Source organism: Limulus polyphemus, unplaced genomic scaffold (genome assembly GCF_000517525.1).
Source record: "Limulus polyphemus unplaced genomic scaffold, Limulus_polyphemus-2.1.2 Scaffold2721, whole genome shotgun sequence".
Lineage (NCBI taxonomy): Eukaryota > Metazoa > Arthropoda > Merostomata > Xiphosura > Limulidae > Limulus > Limulus polyphemus.
Genome location: NW_013668331.1, coordinates 26,185 through 47,936, shown reverse-complemented (window position 1 = coordinate 47,936; position 21,752 = coordinate 26,185). Strand labels below are relative to the sequence as shown.

The following is a 21,752-nucleotide window of genomic DNA, read 5'->3' as shown; positions in this document are numbered from 1 at the left end:
GCCATTTGAACCATATCTAACTAATATTCGACCAATAAGTTGTAAATCACTTGGTGAATGCTTAGCTCATATAACCCTATCGAATCACATAAAGTATGAGCTGCTCAGAAGTGTACCTTTTGAAAATCTTAATATTATTATTCTTTAAGTTACCTAATCTAACCTAATAAGTTTCTAACTTTTAATTACATTTTAATATGAAATGAAGATTACTAACTACTAATTAATTTAATTACTCCTTAAAAACAAGAAATATAGTGCTTTCCTGGATCTAATTTTTTTCTTCTGTCAACTGATGATGTAACTTATGCCTACTTTTTTAGACTAATGATACTACCTTATGCCTACTTTTTTAGACTAATGATACTACCTCATGCCTACTTTTTTAGACTAATGATACTACCTCATGCCTACTTTTTTAGACTAATGATACTACCTCATGCCTACTTTTTTAGACTAATGATACTACCTTATGCCTACTTTTTTAGACTAATGATACTACTACACTAAATATATTTTATGATGTAACTTATGCCTACTTTTTTAGACTAATGATACTACTACACTAAATATATTTTATGATACTACCTTATGCCTACTTTTTTAGACTAATGATACCACTACACTAAATATATTTTTATTTCATTAGGTAATGCATGTAAGAACACAGAATAATAACTTGTAAAAAACAAACAATGTTCTATAACTCTCATAATTGTTCTGGCTCTCTAACTATGCAATAAAAGCCTTTTTTAAATTCAGCTAAGCTCATTAATGTGATTCCCATGAGAACAAATTGGAAAGTGAACAATGAAATAGACAACATAATATGTCATTTCATAGATTGAAACCTTGGCTTTCTGTTTATTATACATAATGTAGTCTAAAACTATTTGAAAGAGAGGATGTGACAGGTTGGTGTGGCAACTGTGGGTTTCATTTTTCTAGTTTATGGCTACATAAACAAATAAAATTGAAGTGTATAGAAATTATGCTTTGCCTGACTAATATCTGTATTATCTAATTCTGATAAAAGAGTTAATACACAGATCACACACAAGAGGTGCAATGAATGTAAAAAAAAAAAAAAGAACCCAAAACTCAAGCTCTTTCAAATAGTTGACTGTTTTTTTTTTCAGGAGAATAAAGGGTGGTGATTAGTGAGTACATATTTTGAAGAAAAATAGTCAACTATTTGAAAGCATTCAAGGTCTTATTTTTATTGGAAATTCATTGTATTATAATAAGTAATTTATGGAGGGGTGGTAAATAAATTAGAGAAGAGGAAAGACCTAGAAACAAATGTCACAATTCTCATCACTAGGGGAGATTAAGGATTTATTAAATATTTAATTATAAAATTAAGGACTTAAAATGTGATTTATTAACTATGTTTTGATGACAAGTTTATTCACATAAATTGATAACAAAGTTGCTTAATTTTGTTCTGAATGCAAATCTGTAAAAGGTTGTGACATGTGCACTTTGACCTACCCCATATGAAAGGGTTAAGAGAAGAAAATTTACATTTGATAGAGGATTTTACTCAGCTTTGAATCTGTTTCTTAAAGTGTCTGTCTGTGAGGCAGTAAGTCATTGTTTTGATGTCCTTAAATTGTCCGAACTTGTAAATCATTGTTTTAATGTCCTTAAATTGTCCGAACTTGTAAGTCATTGTTTTAATGTCTTTAAATTGTCCGAACTTGTAAGTCATTGTTTTAATGTCCTTAAATTGTCCGAACTTGTAAATCATTGTTTTAATGTCCTTAAATTGTTCGAACTTGTAAATCATTGTTTTAATGTCCTTAAATTGTTCGAACTTGTAAATCATTGTTTTAATGTCTTTAAATTGTTCGAACTTGTAAGTCATTGTTTTAATGTCTTTAAATTGTCCGAACTTGTAAATCATTGTTTTAATGTCCTTAAATTGTCTGAACTTGTAAATCATTGTTTTAATGTCTTTAAATTGTTCGAACTTGTAAGTCATTGTTTTAATGTCTTTAAATTGTCCGAACTTGTAAATCATTGTTTTAATGTCCTTAAATTGTCCGAACTTGTAAATCATTGTTTTAATGTCTTTAAATTGTTTGAACTTGTAAATCATTGTTTTAATGTCTTTAAATTGTTCGAACTTGTAAGTCATTGTTTTAATGTCTTTAAATTGTCCAAAATTGTGAATAACAGGGAACAAAGTCATCTTAATTTTTGTTATAGTTAACTTATATTAAAGGTATTTTATTTACTGACAGTGTGTTATGTTTGTGAGAATATATTACCGTATTTAATAATATTCATCTGTAGATATTTATGTTCTTATGTAGTGCTACAGAACGCCTGATATTTAAGACCAGACAAATAGTTGATGTTAAGAAAGATGATGGTTTTGCTGCCCTTCATCTAGCTGCCCTTAATGGTCATTATCAAGTAGCAGAAACATTACTTACACAAGTGAGTTTTTAACTAATCCTCTGTTGTTTAATGTTATTTTTCCCAAAAGTCTTAACACATAGTTGGTAATTTCAGTCAGTAGAATACCGTACTGTTTTTCTATGACATATTACATCATTAAAAACTACTATACAGTATCCATAATTAGGAAAAGTAAGTTAAAATTTAGTAACTAAATCAAGTCTTTCAACATCCTGTTTCTAATAAGAAATAATGAAAAATGCTTTTATCAAGTTATTTATTTACTGATCATTGCTAATATTATATTAGGTATATATATACAACTTATTAAAATCTACTATGAGATGAAAAGTTTTGAATCATTTTTTTTGAGATGTGAAAATATGCTGAGGTGTAAGTGCTTTTAACTCTAATTAATCAATAAAAATCTTTCATGATATGTAAAGTTTTTATACACTGTTTTACTGATGTGGAGTGATCAAAATTTATGTTGTGAGGATATGAAACCTTATATTTAGAAATATTAAGTGATTAAAATCAACTATGATGTACATGTGTGTTTGTCATGTGAGAATGTTTTCAATCTTGTCATAAATTTTCTTAACTTTTTCATTATACAGGGTCAGTGTGAAGTGGATGTTCGTAACAACAGAAAGCAGACACCACTTATCCTTGCTGTAAGCCAGGGTCACTGTTCACTGATTGAGCTTCTTGTTTCTATGGGAGCAGATGTAAATGCTGAAGATGAAGATGGTGATACTGGTTTTCATCTAGCCTTGATTAGAAAACTTGTACCAAAACATGATGTGGAAAACTTTGAATCTCCTTGTATAACAAGTGTAAGAAGTTTGATTTTATTCAAACTGGATCAGAAGGTCCAAGCTAAGCCTACATTATGTGCTAAACATGCTTTCAGCTATGGGTGCAACATAAAAGTGGCAGTCAATCCCACTACTTGATGAATGTATTAAGATTATACTTATTTCTTGTTCAAATAATAAAAAATATACAATAACATATTTAAACATTACTTCAAATTAATTAAAATGCACAGGCCTCTAGAAATCCTGGGCAACAGGTCACCATGGTAACTAAATATTTCCCTAGTATTTTATTTGTGCATAGGGCTGTGCTAAGTAGAACTTAAACGTAGAACAGTTCTGGACTATTGGAAGTCTGGAGCTATTTTTGTATTCTTTTAGTCAGACTTTATTTCTATGATTGTATTGGTGGAGGCAAGGCTAGGTTTGAACCAATCAACTTACAATTTGAATGCATGCCGGATCCTGCAGGTAAAAACTTTGGATATCATGCAACACCTGAACTTTAGCAAACAAGTTAATATCTAAGTGACAGGGAAAAAAAAACCAGATAATGGAGGTGCAGATAATCGAGGCATTAGTGTAACCCATAATTCCCTGTACAAATTGAAGTGAAGTTAGGCACACCTGGCTCCTAGATCTGTATATATTTGTCAAGGCCTGGTATAAGCTTATAGTAAATATATATACTTGATGTAGAGTCTTATAGTATTTTGATTGCTGTTGGTAAAAGTACCAGTTTTGCACTTATGAAATTTGCATCCATGATACCAGCTTAAAGAAGTAAAAACTACAACAAGAAAAGTTACTGTTATTAATCTTGATCATTTTGACCAACCTTGTAACCACCATGAAACTCTACATACTATAACACTGGGTGTACTAAATGTATCTTCATGAAATGTGGCAAAGCTTTTATTAAACATTACAAGTATGTTGTGCACAAAAATTCATTTTTTTTTTCTAGAAAGTATTTTTTACTAAAGAATTATCTGTGAATGTATGAGGTCTTTATTTTGAGTGATTTTCATGATTTGTTTTTCAATAAAAATTTGTACTTTATCTCTTATCTTCTCTACCATGACACTAGTTGTGGTAAAAATTGATATATAAAAATAAAATCAAAAATACCTTTTATTTTTTCTAGAATTATTGATAATTGTAGCAGACAGTTACATTATTTATCCTTCAGCTTTCACATTTGCTTTCTTTTAGTTTTATTGCTTTACATTCGATGTCTCTCAGTGCAAGAAATATAATATATCATGCTGGGACAGCATAGTGTGAATAGATCAACCTCGCAACATGTGAAATATTCAAGTCAGCCCATCAAACTATCACAAGAAATATATTATATCATGCTGGGACAGCATAGTGTGAATAGAACAATCTCACAACATGTGAATTATTCAAGCCAGCCCATCAAACTATCACAAGAAATATAATATATCATGCTGGGACAGCATAGTGTGAATAGAACAATCTCACACCATGTGAATTATTCAAGCCAGCCAATCAAACTATCACAAGAAATTATTTAATTATCAATTTTTTTTATCCAACCTACTAAGTTTATAATTTTTACGTTTTAGTTACTTTTATTAAAAAATACACATAACAGTAAATAGAAAATATACATAAAAAAATGTTATTGCTTAGCTTATCTCAGCCTATTTGTACTTGGAAATGTACTACGATCAGATTACTTTTTTCAAAATAGGTTGGTTCTCCACAATATCATTATTGTTCTTTTCAGATATGCATTTTAGAACACAAAAAATGTATTTGACACTAGAATAGAATGTTCCAAAGCTACTATAATTTAACTGGCTTTATAAATAATCTATAAGTAGGTCAAGAAAATTGTAATATCTGCTCAGAGCAGAAAAATACAATTGCAAACAATAAAACTGAGGCTAAATATCTATTTACAGGAAGCAAAACAAAAGAAAATAAGGAATCTTTAAGAAGCAAAATGCTTCTCTTTCTACTGTTATGAATAATTCAATGTCAATGTCAGAGAAAGAGTTATTGACATTTTTTAAATACATAATGACATTGATGGGGTGTGTCATGTGGGCTTGATATTTTTATTTATATCTCAATAAAGCAAGAAGATTGGAGTTTCTAATTTTAAATTCTGGCTTGTCAATATCTGTAGCATGTTAAGTATATTTGAACTTTAACAGATCTTGGTCTGATATTGTAATTTCTCCGATGGTAAGAAAGTACAAATTTTTCTCCTCTAATCCACTTGGTTCAAGAATGTGATTCCATATAGATTAAATAAAGGTTTTATTAATAAAAGTGGCATAGGTTAATATGGCAGTGAAAAAAAGGCTCCACTTTCAGTACCGAACCTGAATTGTATATTAGCTTCTAATATTGTATCTTGAACCATAAAATACCTATAGTTTGTTTGAAATTATATTGTATCTTGAACCATAAAATACATATAGTTTGTTTGACATTATATTGTATCTTGAACCATAAAATACCTATAGTTTGTTTGAAATTATATTGTATCTTGAACCATAAAATACCTATAGTTTGTTTGACATTATATTGTATCTTGAACCTTAAAATACCTACAGTTTGTTTGAAATTATATTGTATCTTGAACCATAAAATACCTACAGTTTGTTTGACATTATATTGTATCTTGAACCTTAAAATACCTCAAAACAATATTGTATTTTGTCTCTGACATAATTTGAAGTTAATTTTCCAGATTAACAATATTAAGTGGCTGGATCAAAATAAGTAAAATTATGAATGGCAACTCTGTATTTTTTAAAACATAAATATTTCAGTATTGAAAAATGCCAATTTAAAGATTTATTTATTGTAATCTTGTTGTAGAATTATTAATTTTTTTAATATTAATAGCTTGAAAGATTTATCAAAAACTGTTACACTAGATACTATAAAGGAAATGCATAAACTGAGATACTTGGAAACATGACATTTGTTTGTTATACTTTTACAGATTTTAAGTCAGCTGGGGTCTGCAGGACATGAAAGCAATGTTGGACTTGCTATTGCTTGTTTTCTGGCTCAAGAAGGAGGGGATTTAAATCATAGAAATCAGAAAGGGAAGACACCTCTTGATTTATTACCTGATACTTCAATGAAAGATTTAGTTCGTTATCACGCAACTCTAAAAAGGTTGAAAGTTATATATGTACTTCCTTGATTTATTTTATGTCTTTGGAATATTGAATGATCACACCAAAAGATTATACACGTGGCTAATTGATTATTAAAGGCTTATTATTCACAATTTTGCTTTGTTAACAAATTAAAATAGGACCATGAGTGAGATTATTTATAAACTGCATCAATTTCCCATCTATAAAACTGAAATTGGTATTTAATGTAACAGACTTTTTAGATACAATCAAAACTCTAAGATTTATTTCAGTTTTCTTAGCACTACTTGAGAATGTATGTCATTGTAAAAATACTTGTTTTTATTGCTCAAAAATGCTACTGTGAAAGTTGTTGATGAGAAGCAAATTTTCTGAGATATTTTGTTTTCTGTGTTTTATATCTCGTATAAAACGGAATGATAGTAGTTAAAGATTTATATCATATCTTCACAAAGAGCCATACTGTTTTTCTGTTACTACTTCATCTTCCAAACACCTTTCAGCTGACTTCCATTCATTTATTTCTTGGCAGATTGACTTGAAACTTGGTAGAATTATACTTTGGTCTAAGCCTAGAAAACTTTTTCTTTTTTTGATTTAGGTTTTTTTTTTTTTTCTAGAATTTTATGGGGTTAAAGGTCAAATAACCCCAAAATGTATGTTTTGGGCTCCTTTGCAGTCATATTTACAGCAATTATGAAAATTGGCAAAAAATATAAATTTTCTAGTGCCTAACACAATGATCTACAAAAAAAAAAGTTGGATTTGCCCATTTTGAGTCTTTTTAGGGGTGTCAGAGCTCACAAAAAAGCACAAATTTGGGGTTTCTGTTCAATTACTTGGTCATATATTGACCGATTTACATGGGATCTGATACAAAGATAGTTTTTCTACAAATATACAAACAAAAATGTGTTAATTACCCATTTTTCCTCATTTTAGGAAAGTCAAAAGGTTGAATAAACCCATAATTTTAGGGGATTTAGTCAATTACTTAGCCTTGTTTCAACCAATTTACATGAAATTTGGTACAAAGATGCCAAAAAAAGTATAATTTTAGGCTGTATTTTGGACAATTTATGTGGGATTTGGTATAAAGATACTTTCCCAAACAGTGATAATAGATAGTTTTAGGGTGTCAAAATTGTCCATGTTGGAATTGCCTGACAGAGGCATGTTGCAATTGCCTGCATATGTTGGCCTCTTTATTTAATTTTTATATTTTGTAGATATATCTGTTTAGTAGTTAAGAGTAATTAGATTAACATTACCTAAAGGTAAGAAAAAATACTTTGACATTTTGTAAACACAAAAATATCCATTGTGGTGATGATGATACTAAGTGAAGTTTATGATCCATTTCATCTATTCTAATCAATTTTTTTATTCATTGTGAGATTTTGTTGTATTGATGTACTGTGGTACTTTTTATAGTGCTCAAGCCAAGTCTCTGGGTTTGCGGGAAAATCCAGATGTTTCGTGCCCAGCATCCGAGGCTACACCATCTGCTGGCTCAGAGTGCTGGATATGTTGTGAAGTTTCAGCTTCAGTTTTGTTTGAGCCTTGTGGTCATAAGGTAGCTTGTGAAGACTGCTGCTTACGAATGAAGAAGTGTATATCTTGTCAAGATGTTATTCTTAAGAAAATTGGGTTAGGTAATTTGAAATACTACTACCATATCTGTATGATTCTTAAACTACCAGTTAGATGTGGATTAAAATAGACAGTTCACTCAGTTTCAAAATAATATGAAACATAAAAAGAGTTACTTGATACAAATGTTTTTATTGAAATTTAAATTACTGAATGACAGATATAATAAAAAGACTGAAAAAAGAAAGAAAAGCTTTCCTTATAATGAGTTTTGTTAATCTATTATGTTATAACAAAAATTTATTTTCATTTAGAACAGAAATATTTTAAGGAGATTATGTAGTTGTGCTAAAATTCAGACTTTACGTCTCGCCGGTATTATGTCAGCAAAAAAAATAAGTAAACAGTGTTGGAAATTTATGGAAGAATAATTTATTAAAAACATTTTTGATAAATCTGACAACCATTTCTTCAGTTCTGCAAAGTTTTTCTTGGGCCCTTAATGTGTCAAAAACTACTTGAGTTGGATTAAAGAGGCATCAAGCAATTCAAGTTTTTAAATTTTACTCAAAAGTTATTTTCTTTGGCTATTTCATTGTTTTTATGAAAAAAGAAACGAATCAATATTTAACAGAAACAAATGTTTCTAACATGGCAACACCACTACGAAGGTTGACATTCAGAATACTTTAAATTATATCAATGATACAAAGTAAACATGTTCATGGCTGAATGAATACTGTTGTACTAAAATTAGAATGCTTTTTCTACACAAGAAATGCCTTGTACAGTGTTGGTTAGGCCCTTCTAGAGTGACAGAAGGAAGGCTTTACGTGGTCTATGACTGCATGATTAATCTCTCAATTATGGAAGAAAGTGCATTGTAATTACCTTTGAAAAGCAGAAAATATAAGTTAAATGCAAAGGCTATGGGCATACCCAGTGTTTCATTTTTTCTTTTTAACCAAAACTGGCTGCAGACTTTGAATCCAAGACATTCAAATGTTTTCTAGAATGTGATTTTTTTATCATATATAGTCATGGAAACTACTACTTGAAAAGTTGAAAAATGTCCTGGAAAAAATTTCCAAAGACTTATATGAACTATTGCCAACTAGTATGTTAAGTGAAGCAAGATAGTCGAGTACAACTTTAAAAAACATTGGTCAAGTTGACATGAGTGAAATACAATGATGAAATAGAGTAAAGAAAAACAAGAGGAGTTCTTAAATAAGTGATATAAAGTAAATATCTTATATCATTATACAATAACTTTGAAATATACATCCTTTATATCTTACAATGTCTTCTGCAGAATGTCCAATTTGTGTAAGAAATCTTTTTTTCACTCCAGGTGGTCGGGTCATTTCGTCAAAAGCTCGTCAGGCAAGTGTGGAGCGGTTACGGTATCTTGAAACCAAAATTCAAGAGATTGAAGAGGCTCACTGTTGTTCTATTTGTATGGAAAGGAGAAGAAATGTAGCATTTCTTTGTGGTCATGGAGCTTGTGTAAAATGTGCTCAGACTCTGAAGACTTGTCACATGTGTCGGAAGCCTATCACAAAGAAAATTAACTTGTACTAAAAGCTGTATTGCAGCTAAGAAGTGCCATCTTTGAAAATATTCTTGTCACTGTTTTGGAAGAATAGCAGGGAAACCTGACAAACTGTGCCCTCAGCATAGGGTTATTGGATATTAACACATATAATTTCATACTGTGCGTATGTTTTTGTCCCATCTTTTTCTAACTTATGTATATATTTAGTTTTTTTGGTAATTTTCGAAAAGTTCTGACTTATTCTGTGTTTTGAAAATTGTCTAAGCACATTTTCTATTACTGTTTGAATTTTTGGTGGTCAAATTGTAGATTTTATTGTAAACAAGAAATATATATATATACATGTGTGTGTGTGTGTGTATTTTTTAAATTAAGCCTACAAGAGACAGTCTCTTGGAGGTCTGATTATAAACACACAAGTTCTTAAGATAAAAATTTCTGTGTGTGTATGTATAAGCATACCTATATCAGGACCTGACTAATTTTTTTAAATCACTTAATTCGTAGGCAGATCAAGCTAGAGATTTGAACTGCCATCTATAATGATGGTACTTATATGCAAAAATAAATCATTATATTAGGGAGACGGTTTTAAAGGCAGATTCTTTTAAAGAATCTCCAAATTGTAATTAATTCTTAATACAAAAATTATCTCGGGTGCTTCGTGATATGCATTTATTCTTTTGAAAGTTTCTCCTACGTTACTTTTTTTTTTTAGTATTTGAAACAAATACGTCTAACTCCCTAGTAACTTAATTCCTAACAATATTGATTCCTTTCCCTATCTTTGGCTTTTATTTGGATGAAGAAAGTCATATAACAAGTGTCAAATAGAATATTTTATTTACTTTCCTTACAAATTATTCTGTTTGGATGAATAAAGTTAGACTTGGTTGGTTGTAAAAGTTATGAAAAATTTCAGTTGAATTGGTGTGTTTTCAAATAAATATATAACATTCAATATTTTATGAAAATGTACATTTGAAAACATTATTCTGTATTATAATTTTACAATAACTGATACTTCATAAAAATATATAAAATGTACAAATATTAACTTATGGATTGTCATGAAAACTTGCTCAGTGACTAAGTGGGAATTATTTATGATTTGTCTAATTGATGATAACATTCAAGTGGAGTTGGGTTTGTCTTTTCCTGATATTTGTATATATAATTGTAGCTTTAAGTAACTATATTTCATTGAAAATGTTAGTAAATTTGTGTGCTGTTTACATTTTTCTTCTAAAATAGGTTTGAATCTCTTGGTGTATATATTATTGTAAAAAAAGAAAATTATTTAATTTTATGACTGATTCATTTTTCATCAAATTCTAGTACAAACATAAGTTTCATTTAATATAAATGTCACCTAGACATATTTTGGTATGAAAGATGTTTTTCTTTTCAATCATGGATCATCAACCAAGTTTTTAACTTTCATAACCTAACAAGAAATGTGGATTGTTTCTGCCATAAACCTGATTATTTGAAGTTATAATATATTATAATTTTATAGTAATGTGGTGTGTTAAAGTGTTGTTCTTTGTGTATATTAGTTATATCAAGCATTCCATATACTCAGTTGTTCTTAAATTTTCAGAAAATTTAAATTAGGATGGAATTGCTTGACAGAAGCTTAAGTGTTTTCAGAAATTTAGAGAAATATTTGGTTTCCTTTGTCAAATACATTGAAACCTGGAATATATATATATATATATACACTAGTTTGGACTTCTTATTAATCCTTTCTCTCCACCCAGTAAGTCGAATTTTGAATATTTTCGCAAAAACTACTTAACGTTTTTTTTTCTGTCCATAAAGCATTAATCTCAACTTTCTTAACTACATTTTGTTCCAAGATGACACTAGATACATAAACAGAGAATACTTAAACTAGAATCTGCTTTTGTTTAATTACATATATTCTTTATAACAACTGGAGGTGGGTGCTTGAGATAAAACTCATTTAGAAGTTAGGTTTAAAAAAATTGGAGTTTAAAAAGGAATTTATTCAACATGATTACAAAGTTGACTGTATTATACATCTTCTGACAATAAGCATCAAATGATGGTGAACTCCAGAAATTCTTTTCACGTGCCCTGTTTGTTACTTTGAAGGCTCTGTAACTTAAATTCGTGTGATATTTAGTGTTAAAACGTCTTTATAGACTCATTTGTATTTTATAGATTATACAGTTGGAAAAGGAAAATCTTTAACAAAGCAAAGTAAACTTAGCTTGATTTTGGTATTTTCTTATAAAACTAATCTTGGAGTGAAATATCATAAGGTTAATGTCTTCATGGGTTAAATGTGTACAGGTGTAAAATGTACCTCTATGTTTCAGAAATGATTTTGGAATATGTACAAACTGGTTGGAAGATTTAGTCTAGGCTTCATGAAATGTCATAATGAGGTGGACTTTATGTTTGTGATTTCATCATTAACAGTTGGTCTATAAAGAAAGATACTTGTATAACTAGGAAAAGTATTTTATTTACATGTTTTAAGAGCAAGTTTTTCTTTGTTTTATAAGTTAGTGTACATTAAATAAAAAAGATTCCAACATTTAAAAAGGGAAGAAAATAGTAAACGATTGCTTTGGTTTTACAAATGTATTTTGTAGATCTCCAGAATGAGAATAATTGAGATTGATAAAAGTTAAAATGTAGACACCCCTTCTCCACAACTCAGTCATACTACTTGTACAAAGATTGGGTAGTAAACATATTTATGTATAGATATTTTTATTCCTGGGAAATAAGTATGAGAATAAGATTGGGAACTTCCATTACCTGTCTTCAGGTCAGATGCTTCACTTACACAACTTCTGGACCTGAAAACAAGTAACAGAAGGCACCTAAAATGTTGTCATCTATTGTATTTCTTTGTTTTGAAATTAATTTAGCACTTCTTTTCAGAACTATGGATTCTGCATAAGATATACTAGTGTAGCTCAGGCTGTTCATTCTAATCTTTAAATTCCATGGATTAACTTTTGGAACTCTTCCATCAAAAATCTATTCCATTTTATCTTTATTATTGAAATTATTCACTCTGCAGGGCTTGAATTTCAGTCATTTTTATGGTATATGATTCTTAAACTTTTTCAATAATAAATTCAAAGATGACCAGACTAAAATGAAGTAGTACAAATGTAATCATGAACAAATTATTCTTTGTATATGTAACGTTCCTAATTATTCTATGAAACATTGGTAACTTATGCTACATTCTCAGTAAGTCTGTAGTACTTCTTAATAAAAACCTAGTTTAGCATGTTTGTGTAAAATAATTCTTTTAGGGGGCTTGACAATTAATTATTTATGGTAATCTTGGATAGTAGTTTTAATTGTAGTGTTTAATATCAATTTCTTATTAATAACCACTGTGATATATTACCTAGGCAAACTTAGTAACCCAAATTTGAAACTACTGTAAATCCCAGTAGTTGGAAGAAATAATTTACTACTTAAATACATATGTAAATGTAAAAAGGAAAAGAAGTTTTACTTATGATAAATCTGTCACATTGAAACATAGTAAAATATTTAGCCTCTCTGTTTGGTCATAAAAAGTATATTCAGTATTTTAAACCATATTCTAAAAAGTAAGAAAGTTAATGATAAAATTACAGTCCACTTGGTGACCTAGTTAAATTATGTAGTGATTCTAGCAATATTTCTGTAAGTTTTTAATCATATAATACATTTTTTATCTTGTTAATTTTCATTTGTCAGAAATAAATTTCTTTCTCGGTGCATTGGCTGTCTTGAATTATAAAATCTAATGAAATATTTGTTTGTGCATTACATCATTTAACATTATCCAACAGTGATAACGGGTTTTATGTAAAACACTGCAAATTGAAGAAACATTTGTTCATGTTAAATTTCAGGGCTAAAATATAAGTGTATACCTAAAATAGTAAAAGACTAACTTTATGATTGTAAGATGTATCAAGAACAACTTGAATCGTTTTAATTATGAAACATATTTTACTTATATGATGATAATTCTTTTTAAATTATATTGATGCTACAAACAGAAGTGCAATTAAAGATTTAGTTCAATACGCATTTCTGAACCCTAAGGTAAAAGAAGGGAAATCTCAATATGTTTGTTTAAAATCCTCTTTTGAAAAGCAAAGTATTGTGTTGCTAGAGTGAAAGTTAAATCTTGTGCTGTAATGTGAAATGGTACTTGTATGTGAATAAAGTTAAATAATTACGAGTCTTGTGACGGAACTTAAATAAGTATACTAACAAGGTTTCTTGTATATATCATACATATTTTAATTTTAAGACCTTACTGTAAGATTATCATTAGGGTTATATTTCAAGTTCATTTCTGTTCAAAATTTCAGTATAAAGAAATAAACATGATATACAGAGCTGACAGTAACTGAAACATTTGATCTTAAAGCTCATTTCAGTTAAAAGTTTATGGTAACGTGGTAAACTTAATCATAGAATACAAATATTATGGGTTTATTAACTTGTATCATGTGTTCATTCTGTGATAAAAAAACAAACAAACATTTGTTAATGACAGCAGTAACATGGGCTTAGTGAGACACATGTTTTGAAGTATGCTTATTTGAAGGCCAAATTGTAATTGCTATGTTAAATGTACACCCTTAAAAAATAAATAATTAATATTGGTGTTCTTTGCATCATTTGTAGACATGCTTTTTGGTAATATCTGTTCCTGTCAACTTTGACTTACAGCAGTCAGAAGGTTACTCTTTTGCTCTATTATAAGCTAGAACTCCAATCTGTTTCTTAAGAAATGTTCTAAAAAATATAGTGCCTCCTTTATTTATTTAGATACATTTCTTCTTTAATGTTACAGCTAACTGCATTCCATGAATTGCTATACAAGTCTTTTTTTGTATATAGTGTTTGTAATTTTTGTTTATGTAATATTTACTGTATTGTCAAAATCAGCCAAATAAATGGTTTGTATAGTTTTACTATTCAGAGTATGAGATGAAAAGTTATCAGAACATGTCCAAATGGTAATTTTGTTCAGTGCTTTTCTTAAGGAGAAGAACGAAAGTTATGGAAAAACCACAAACTTGCAGTACAGTTGAATTTCTTCTGTACATACATTGGAATAATATAGCTGTTGTTGTTCAAGTCTGTATAACATAAAATATTAAACGAATGCTACAACATATTAAACCCAAAATGTAATTATTCTGAAAACTTGTGCCTTTTGCAATTCATAAAAAACTTCCAATAAAGGTAATTTATTTTATGTAATGATCATTACATTTCCCTGACAATGTAAACAATCGAAATTGATAATAAACTTTAACAATAATCATTTCGGAAAATGGACAAATTAAGAGGAACGTGAGAAAAAAACGTGGTTTATTTTAGGCCTATAGTATTATATATATATATATATAAAATATAATTTAGGGAAACTTCTCTCTCTCTCACTGTCTAGCCTAGTTGATAACTTCTTATATAGAACAAAAGGCCTCTTGGGCCATTATATGTTGGAGACAAAAAAATATATTTCAAATACTATTTCCACACATCTCAGATTTTGAAACTGAAATGTGCAAATTAAGAGGAATATGGGGAAAAAAATCTTTAGTTTACATTATGCTTAGGCCTTTTGGTTTCTAGTGCTTCACTGGCTTTAGGAGTTTAAACTGTAACTTTGAAATAATCTTTTGGTATACTTCATAATGTACCTGTTTTCAACCTTTGAGATGCATATAATGTCATACTCCTTATGTCGCATATAATGATACTAACAAAAGTATTTTTTAAAAATTAAAACTTTGATAGAAAGATTTTGGTTCATCTTGGCCATCCCATCCTTTATACTAAATGTAAAAAAATATATTTATCAGGCCTTTCCTTAAATCTATTATATCCACCACATCTAAAGGCTAACTACCTTCTTGGAAAAATAACACAAATACAGAATACACTATAATCTGAGTGTTTTTTAAAGGTCTACCTTTTGAAGTTATAGGGCATCATATGATTGTGTTAATTTATTGAATCTATGTGTTTTCTAACTCTTAGAAAAGTAAAATTGTATTAGCTAAAGAAGGTTTCTACTCTGTCAGAAGTTATATTTGTGTCCCCTAGTCCTACTATTTTCACCAATAAGTAAAAAAGTTGATGCATCAATTCTATCGATTCCATTAACAGCTTTGAACACCTCAATCAGATACCATTCTAACTCTTGTTTTTTTTTCTAGAGAAAATAATTTCAGACATCTTAATCTGGTCTCTTAAGACAACTTTCTATACCGGGTATCATCCTAGTAGTCCTCCTCTGAACCCTTTTCAATAATTAAATGTTCTTACTAAAGTAAGGAACCCAAAAATAAACACACTGGTGTAACCAATGACATTAAATCCTCTTTAGACTTATATAAAATATTTATCTAGATACAACTTACAATCCCATTTTCCTTAAAACTGGTAATAGCTCACTTATTGACTTAAGAAATTGATCAACCAGATGATCCAACAAATATTAAACTTTGTTAAATGACTTTGCAAATCATCTTTTAGCAGACTTCCAAAAAATTTCCAATTCTCTGGCACCCTCCAACTGTTCTACAAAAACAGTAGCAAGTTCCTCACATATTCAGTCCTTTACGTCCTTCAAAACCTGTGGGGAAATATTATCAGACCCAGAGGACTTGTCATTCTTTGAACTTCTCAAAATTTTCTTAATCTCAATATTAATGTTATCATCTTGTTTCCCTCTAGCAACTGTTCAGGATGAAGAATATTACTTAAGTCTTCATAAGTAAAAAAAACTGAAGAATAAAAGTAGAATTTAATAACATGGCCATCTCATAACCACCAGATACAAGCCTTCCTTTATCATATCTCAAAAGCCCTACTCCCATCTTAACATTTAGCTTACACTGTAATGGACTTATAGAAATTCTTTCTGTTAATTTTCATATTTTCTGTAAACTTTTGTTTCATATACCTTTTTGACAAACTCTCTCAGTTTGCTATAATCCTCCAAGTCTCCCATCATAACAGTCGATTTAAACTTCTTAAATTTATAATAATTTTCTTTAATTTTATCCCTTCATGAACCAACCTGGTTTTTAACTTGCAGCCATTTTTTTTCTATTACAAGGAACATGTCTATCTTGAATATTTAAAAATTTGATCAGTGTCTCCAATTAATTCCTTTCCCAGTTCACAACAGATAATTCTTATTGCATCCATTCAAAAATCTCCTTTTTGAAATTTGTAAACAAACGTCATTGGTCTTCATCCCAATGTGCAGTAAAATATCAAACCTAATTGAACAATGATCATTTGCATCCAGATATTTCCCAATCTCCACCCATTTATATATTAGAACTTAACAATAAATCTAAAATGGCATTGTATTTAGTAGGTTTCCTGAATGGTTTCTAAAAACCTGTGGTTTCAGAAAAGTACTTTTGCTCTTCTCACTCATAACTTTTTGGATGAGGGTATTAATGTAATTTTTGTGCACCAAAGACTCGGAAATAACAATAAATTTAGAAAGTTGGATGCATATGAAATTGGTGGAAAAGTTAAGAAGTGAACAAAATATTTACGTAGTGGTAAACAGCAGAGTGATATAAGTGAGCATTTGTTCCTTTGTTATTCTCAGAATGGATGTTACCTGCCACCACCCAGGAAGAATGGATGTTACCTGCCACCACCCAGGAAGAATATTGTTCAATACAACATGTATAAGAAAGTCAACAGCATTGTCATTCCATGGGTAGCTGTTCGGGTGATATCACCTATGTTGTAATGAGAATAACCAGCCACATGATTACCTTTAATCGCCCTGGATAAATGCCAGGTTTCTTGGATGCCAAGGAAGGTTACATGTTATTCAGCCTGGTCTGGAACATCATTTAGTCAGTATAGTCAAACATGAAGGATCTAGTAAAGGCGATCATCCTGTGTAAGTAACTACAACTACTAGTGTTCATTTTGTATTACACTTTATGTCCAGTCTCATTATTTCATTTTAAATAGAGTCAGTTAGTTAAGATTTAATTTTACTTTATAATCAGTATCTGGAGTGAATCTTCTGTTATCTCAAGATAATTCAGTTTCACCTAAATATACCACAATAGGAAGGTTTTAGGAAAAGCATAATTTCTTTCTTGTGCAAAAGGAAATGTCAGTTTTAGCATCAAGCACGTATGTGATAAAATAGTTTCAATAGTGAGAAAATGAAAGTTATACACTTTGGATGTGGAAATTTATCAAAGATTTGAGGGAAAGATGAAATGATGAAAAAGATAATATTTTAAGGTTGGTTATTGATAAGGGACTAAAACTTTCAACTGAGTTTTTGATAAAAATGAAAAGTGTTTTGGAAGGAATTTATAGAAATTTTAAATTCAAGAGATAACATTTATCCTATAAAATATCAGGAAACATATGTATCAATGGCACTGTTACCCACATTTATGTGCTCCTGCTCTGTTAATACTGGGTAAACAGCTGTGTTGTTTCAACATTTTTTTTATACATATAATAGTATAAATAAGTATTTGGAGCTTTTGTGTTCACAGCTCTTGTGTTTTTATATTTTCTTTTAGAAACGTGTCACACTGAAAACATATCAAAGTTAGAAGTCTTTAGAAGAAATAATTATTACATTTATTGATGTTTTCAAAGCTGCATGTAAATAGCAAAAAACATGAACAAATGTTAAAGTATGAAACTAAGTTTTTGCAGTTATAATCTTAAATTAATTTTTTTATGTTAGTTTGTTCCATATTTGCTATGTTAAATAAAAAACTCAACTGTACAGTTTTATTTCATGCAGGACTGGCTTTTGGATTTTTATGCCCTAAACTAGATTATAAAATGCACCATTATCATTGTTAAGACACATATGTAACATAACATGACCACAGTTACTAGTAAACTTAACTTTAGCAGACATATCTGTATTTTACATCAACATGCTTAAATTTTGAAGAACTTGATTTTACTTGTCTATATTTAGCTGTGAATTACTTCGTTAAGGTCTAGTTTGTTCAACTTAGTAGAAGCTTATGTTTAAATTGATTATCTTACAGTGTACATGTCCAGTATGCTATGGTAAAGGAAGTTATAAAACAGGCAAAATATAGTCAATTCTACTTAAATGTAATATAACAATCTTTATTGGTTTTGCTGCCTTAGACAGTTGACTACCTTGCCTAAGTGCTAAAGCCAGGCCTGTATTTACTATACCAATATACATGAATAGCTCAATTATTAACCAATAAAAGCAGGTTATAGATGATTATGGTGAATTATTTCTATACATTACATTATCAATAAAAAAAATGTGTGGTATCACCTTTGTTTGAAAATAATATTCAAAGGTAAAGGAGAAAAAAAATAATATTCATATTTCTCCTTTGAAGTAACTAAACCAAGCGTATATTTTGTTTTATGGATAAATTTTAGAATTACCTTGACAACCATAACACCTATACTCATTACGGTTTTATGACGGTTGAAGATTATTAACAATCTTAGTTTATACCTTTTCTTTTACATTTTGTTTAGTTCAAATGAAATCGCATCCATTTTTTATCAACTTTATATTTAACCAAAATACAACCAATGTCTGCAATACATGAATAATTTACCATCATAAATACAAATTTTTCTAACTGCAAGTATAGACATTACCCCACTTATTCCCTCACACCACTTTTCATGCACAATACCACTAATAAAAGATATGAGACATATTCAATAATAAAAAGTTATTCCTTAAATGTGAAATTCACAAGTTCACTATACATATTTTTCTAAGAACCTTTAGTGCATACGATGTTACACAATTATAACTTTGCATCTTTGTTCAAACTCTGCTTGGAAATAAACTCATTAATTAAAGGAGCAACCCTTTCTGGATTATTCAAGTGAACAAAATGTGTTCCCTCAACCTCATGGTATTGAAAGTGTTTACAATTTCTTGCATACATGTCTAAAATCTCTTTAATCTCTACAGGATCTTCATAAAAAAATCTTTCCTTGGCTTTAATTATCAGAAGCTCACAGTTCAAGTTTTCTAAAATGGATTTATGTAGTTGTTTTGTGAGTGAAAATACAGATATATTATTTATAGATACATCTCGATTAAAAATGACACCTTTTTTGTTACTGGATCTACTTGTTCCTCTTCTCATCAGGAGTTTTGCCGATTCTTCCGTAACATGATTTTGCAAACCATTAATTAAACGCTGAAGAGCCTTGTCTGGAGTGTAAACAGGTGGTGACTGTTTCTTTTCAAAAACAAGTTGTTGATCAATGGTATGGAGAGCCTGATACGCCACATCATCATCAGGTACAATCACGGGTTTTGTTATGTCAATACTTATCACCTTTTCAACGAGAACTGGATAAATACTTGCAAAAAGTAATCCTAATCCACCACCCATGCTATGCCCCATAATAATAAACTTTTTCCAACTAAAGAAATCAACAACTCTCTTAATATCAACCAAAAAATGAGCAAATTCATAAATTACACCACGAGGTTTGTGTGAAGAAAGACCATGTCCTGGGAAGTCCAATGCTACTATCCTCAAATCTGGGAGCAATAAAGGGATCAAACTGTCAAATGATCCTCCATTATCCAGCCAACCATGCAGAGCCAGAACAGGAAATCCTTCTGGGGGTCCCCATTCTTGAGCTGCCATGTGGCCATATGGAAGAGGTATCTGTACCTCCTTGGGACCCTTCCTTTGTTTCTCTGAACCCATCATTGTGGTACAAGATTTTATATCACTACTCTTTAAATTCCTTTGGAATTTTTGCTGTATAACAGGCCTGTATTTGGATAGAAACCAAGAAAAAAATATATTATAACTAGACTAATACAACTCTATTTTAGTTGTATAACAGGTCTGTATTTGGATAGAAACTAAGAAAATAAATATCTTAAGTAGACTAATACAACTGTATAATAGGCCTGTATTTGGATAGAAACCAAGAAAAACAATTTATAACTAGACTAATACAACTCTATTTTAGCTGTATAACAGGCATGTATTTGGAAAGAAACCAAAAAATAAAAAATATTATAACTAAACTAATACAACTCTATTTTAGCTGTATAACAGGACTGTATTTAGATTGAAACCAAGAAAAAAATATATAACTACTAATACAACTCTATTTTAGCTGTATAACAGGCATGTATTTGGAAAGAAACCAAAAAATAAAAAATATTATAACTAAACTAATACAACTGTGTTTTAGCTGCATAACAGGCCTGTATTTGGATTAAAGCCAAGAAAACATATTATAACTAGACTACTACAACTCTATTTTAGCTGTATAACAGGACTGTATTTAGATTGAAACCAAGAAAAAAATATATAACAACTAATACAACTCTATTTTAGCCGTATAACTGGCCTGTATTTGGATAGAAAGCAAGAAAAATATATTGTTACGATAGCGAAAGTCATGTGAAGCTATTAACACATCGTGAACTTCTAGAAGGATCCTGTCTCTTCCTGAAGTCTAGGGAGACTACTAGATATGCAGTGGTCTTGTATATATACGAACGGAGGCGTAACAAATTGGTGTCAGAGAGTGGGACAAAAAAAATGGAAATGAGAAGCGGCAAATCAAAATACAGCTCAGCACATTTGATGGCAGCAATACAAGAACAGCAAAAGAAACAAGAAGAGAAACAAGACTAGAAGTTACATCATTTCTTGGAGGAAAAAGAAAAGAAACAAGAAGAACAGAAGAGAAATTACAGCAGTGGTTGGAGGAAAAAGAAAAGAAACAAGAAGAGAGATTACAGCATTTGCAAGAAAACCTGCAACAGTGGCAGCTGGTACAGCAAAATAAACAAGAAGAGAGATTAAAGCAGTTCTTGGAGGAAAAAGAAAAGAAACAAGAAGTGAGAGAAAAGAAACAGGCCCCGCAGCTAAACCCTAATGCAGACATATTCAGTCCTGCTAGAAGTCACATCCCAGATATAAATGTCAGCAATAAGGGTGATCCAGTATGAAGGAAGCCACGGGAATTCCATGGGAAGGCACCGTGGGAAGCATATAGAGCACAATTTGAGCTACTGGCAGAGATGAATGGATGGACAGAGGAGTAGAAAGCAGTATATCTGGCAACGAGCTTGAAAGGACAACAATTGGAAATACTTGGACAGTTGTCTGCAGAGGGCAGGCACAACTATAGAGCACTGGT

The 21,752-nt window shown here is 30.0% G+C and overlaps 2 protein-coding genes across 2 annotated transcripts in view; one reads left to right on the top strand and one right to left on the bottom strand.

Annotated features, from left to right (window-relative positions):
- Positions 1–10,768, top strand: part of LOC106467730 (E3 ubiquitin-protein ligase MIB2-like) — a 65,739-nt gene extending 54,971 nt beyond the window's left edge. The window contains exons 13-17 of the mRNA XM_022395919.1: positions 2,322–2,448; positions 3,030–3,248; positions 6,220–6,398; positions 7,817–8,037; positions 9,330–10,768. Of these exons, the coding sequence (XP_022251627.1) occupies positions 2,322–2,448; positions 3,030–3,248; positions 6,220–6,398; positions 7,817–8,037; positions 9,330–9,559 (976 nt within the window). The 3' untranslated portion in view covers positions 9,560–10,768. The remainder of the gene's footprint in view (positions 1–2,321; positions 2,449–3,029; positions 3,249–6,219; positions 6,399–7,816; positions 8,038–9,329) is intronic.
- Positions 10,769–19,092: 8,324 nt separating this feature from the next.
- LOC106467729 (serine hydrolase-like protein) overlaps positions 19,093–21,752 on the bottom strand; it is a 9,497-nt gene continuing 6,837 nt past the window's right edge. The window contains exon 2 of the mRNA XM_013928103.2: positions 19,093–20,363. Within this exon, the coding sequence (XP_013783557.2) occupies positions 19,373–20,299 (927 nt within the window). The 5' untranslated portion in view covers positions 20,300–20,363 and the 3' untranslated portion in view covers positions 19,093–19,372. The remainder of the gene's footprint in view (positions 20,364–21,752) is intronic.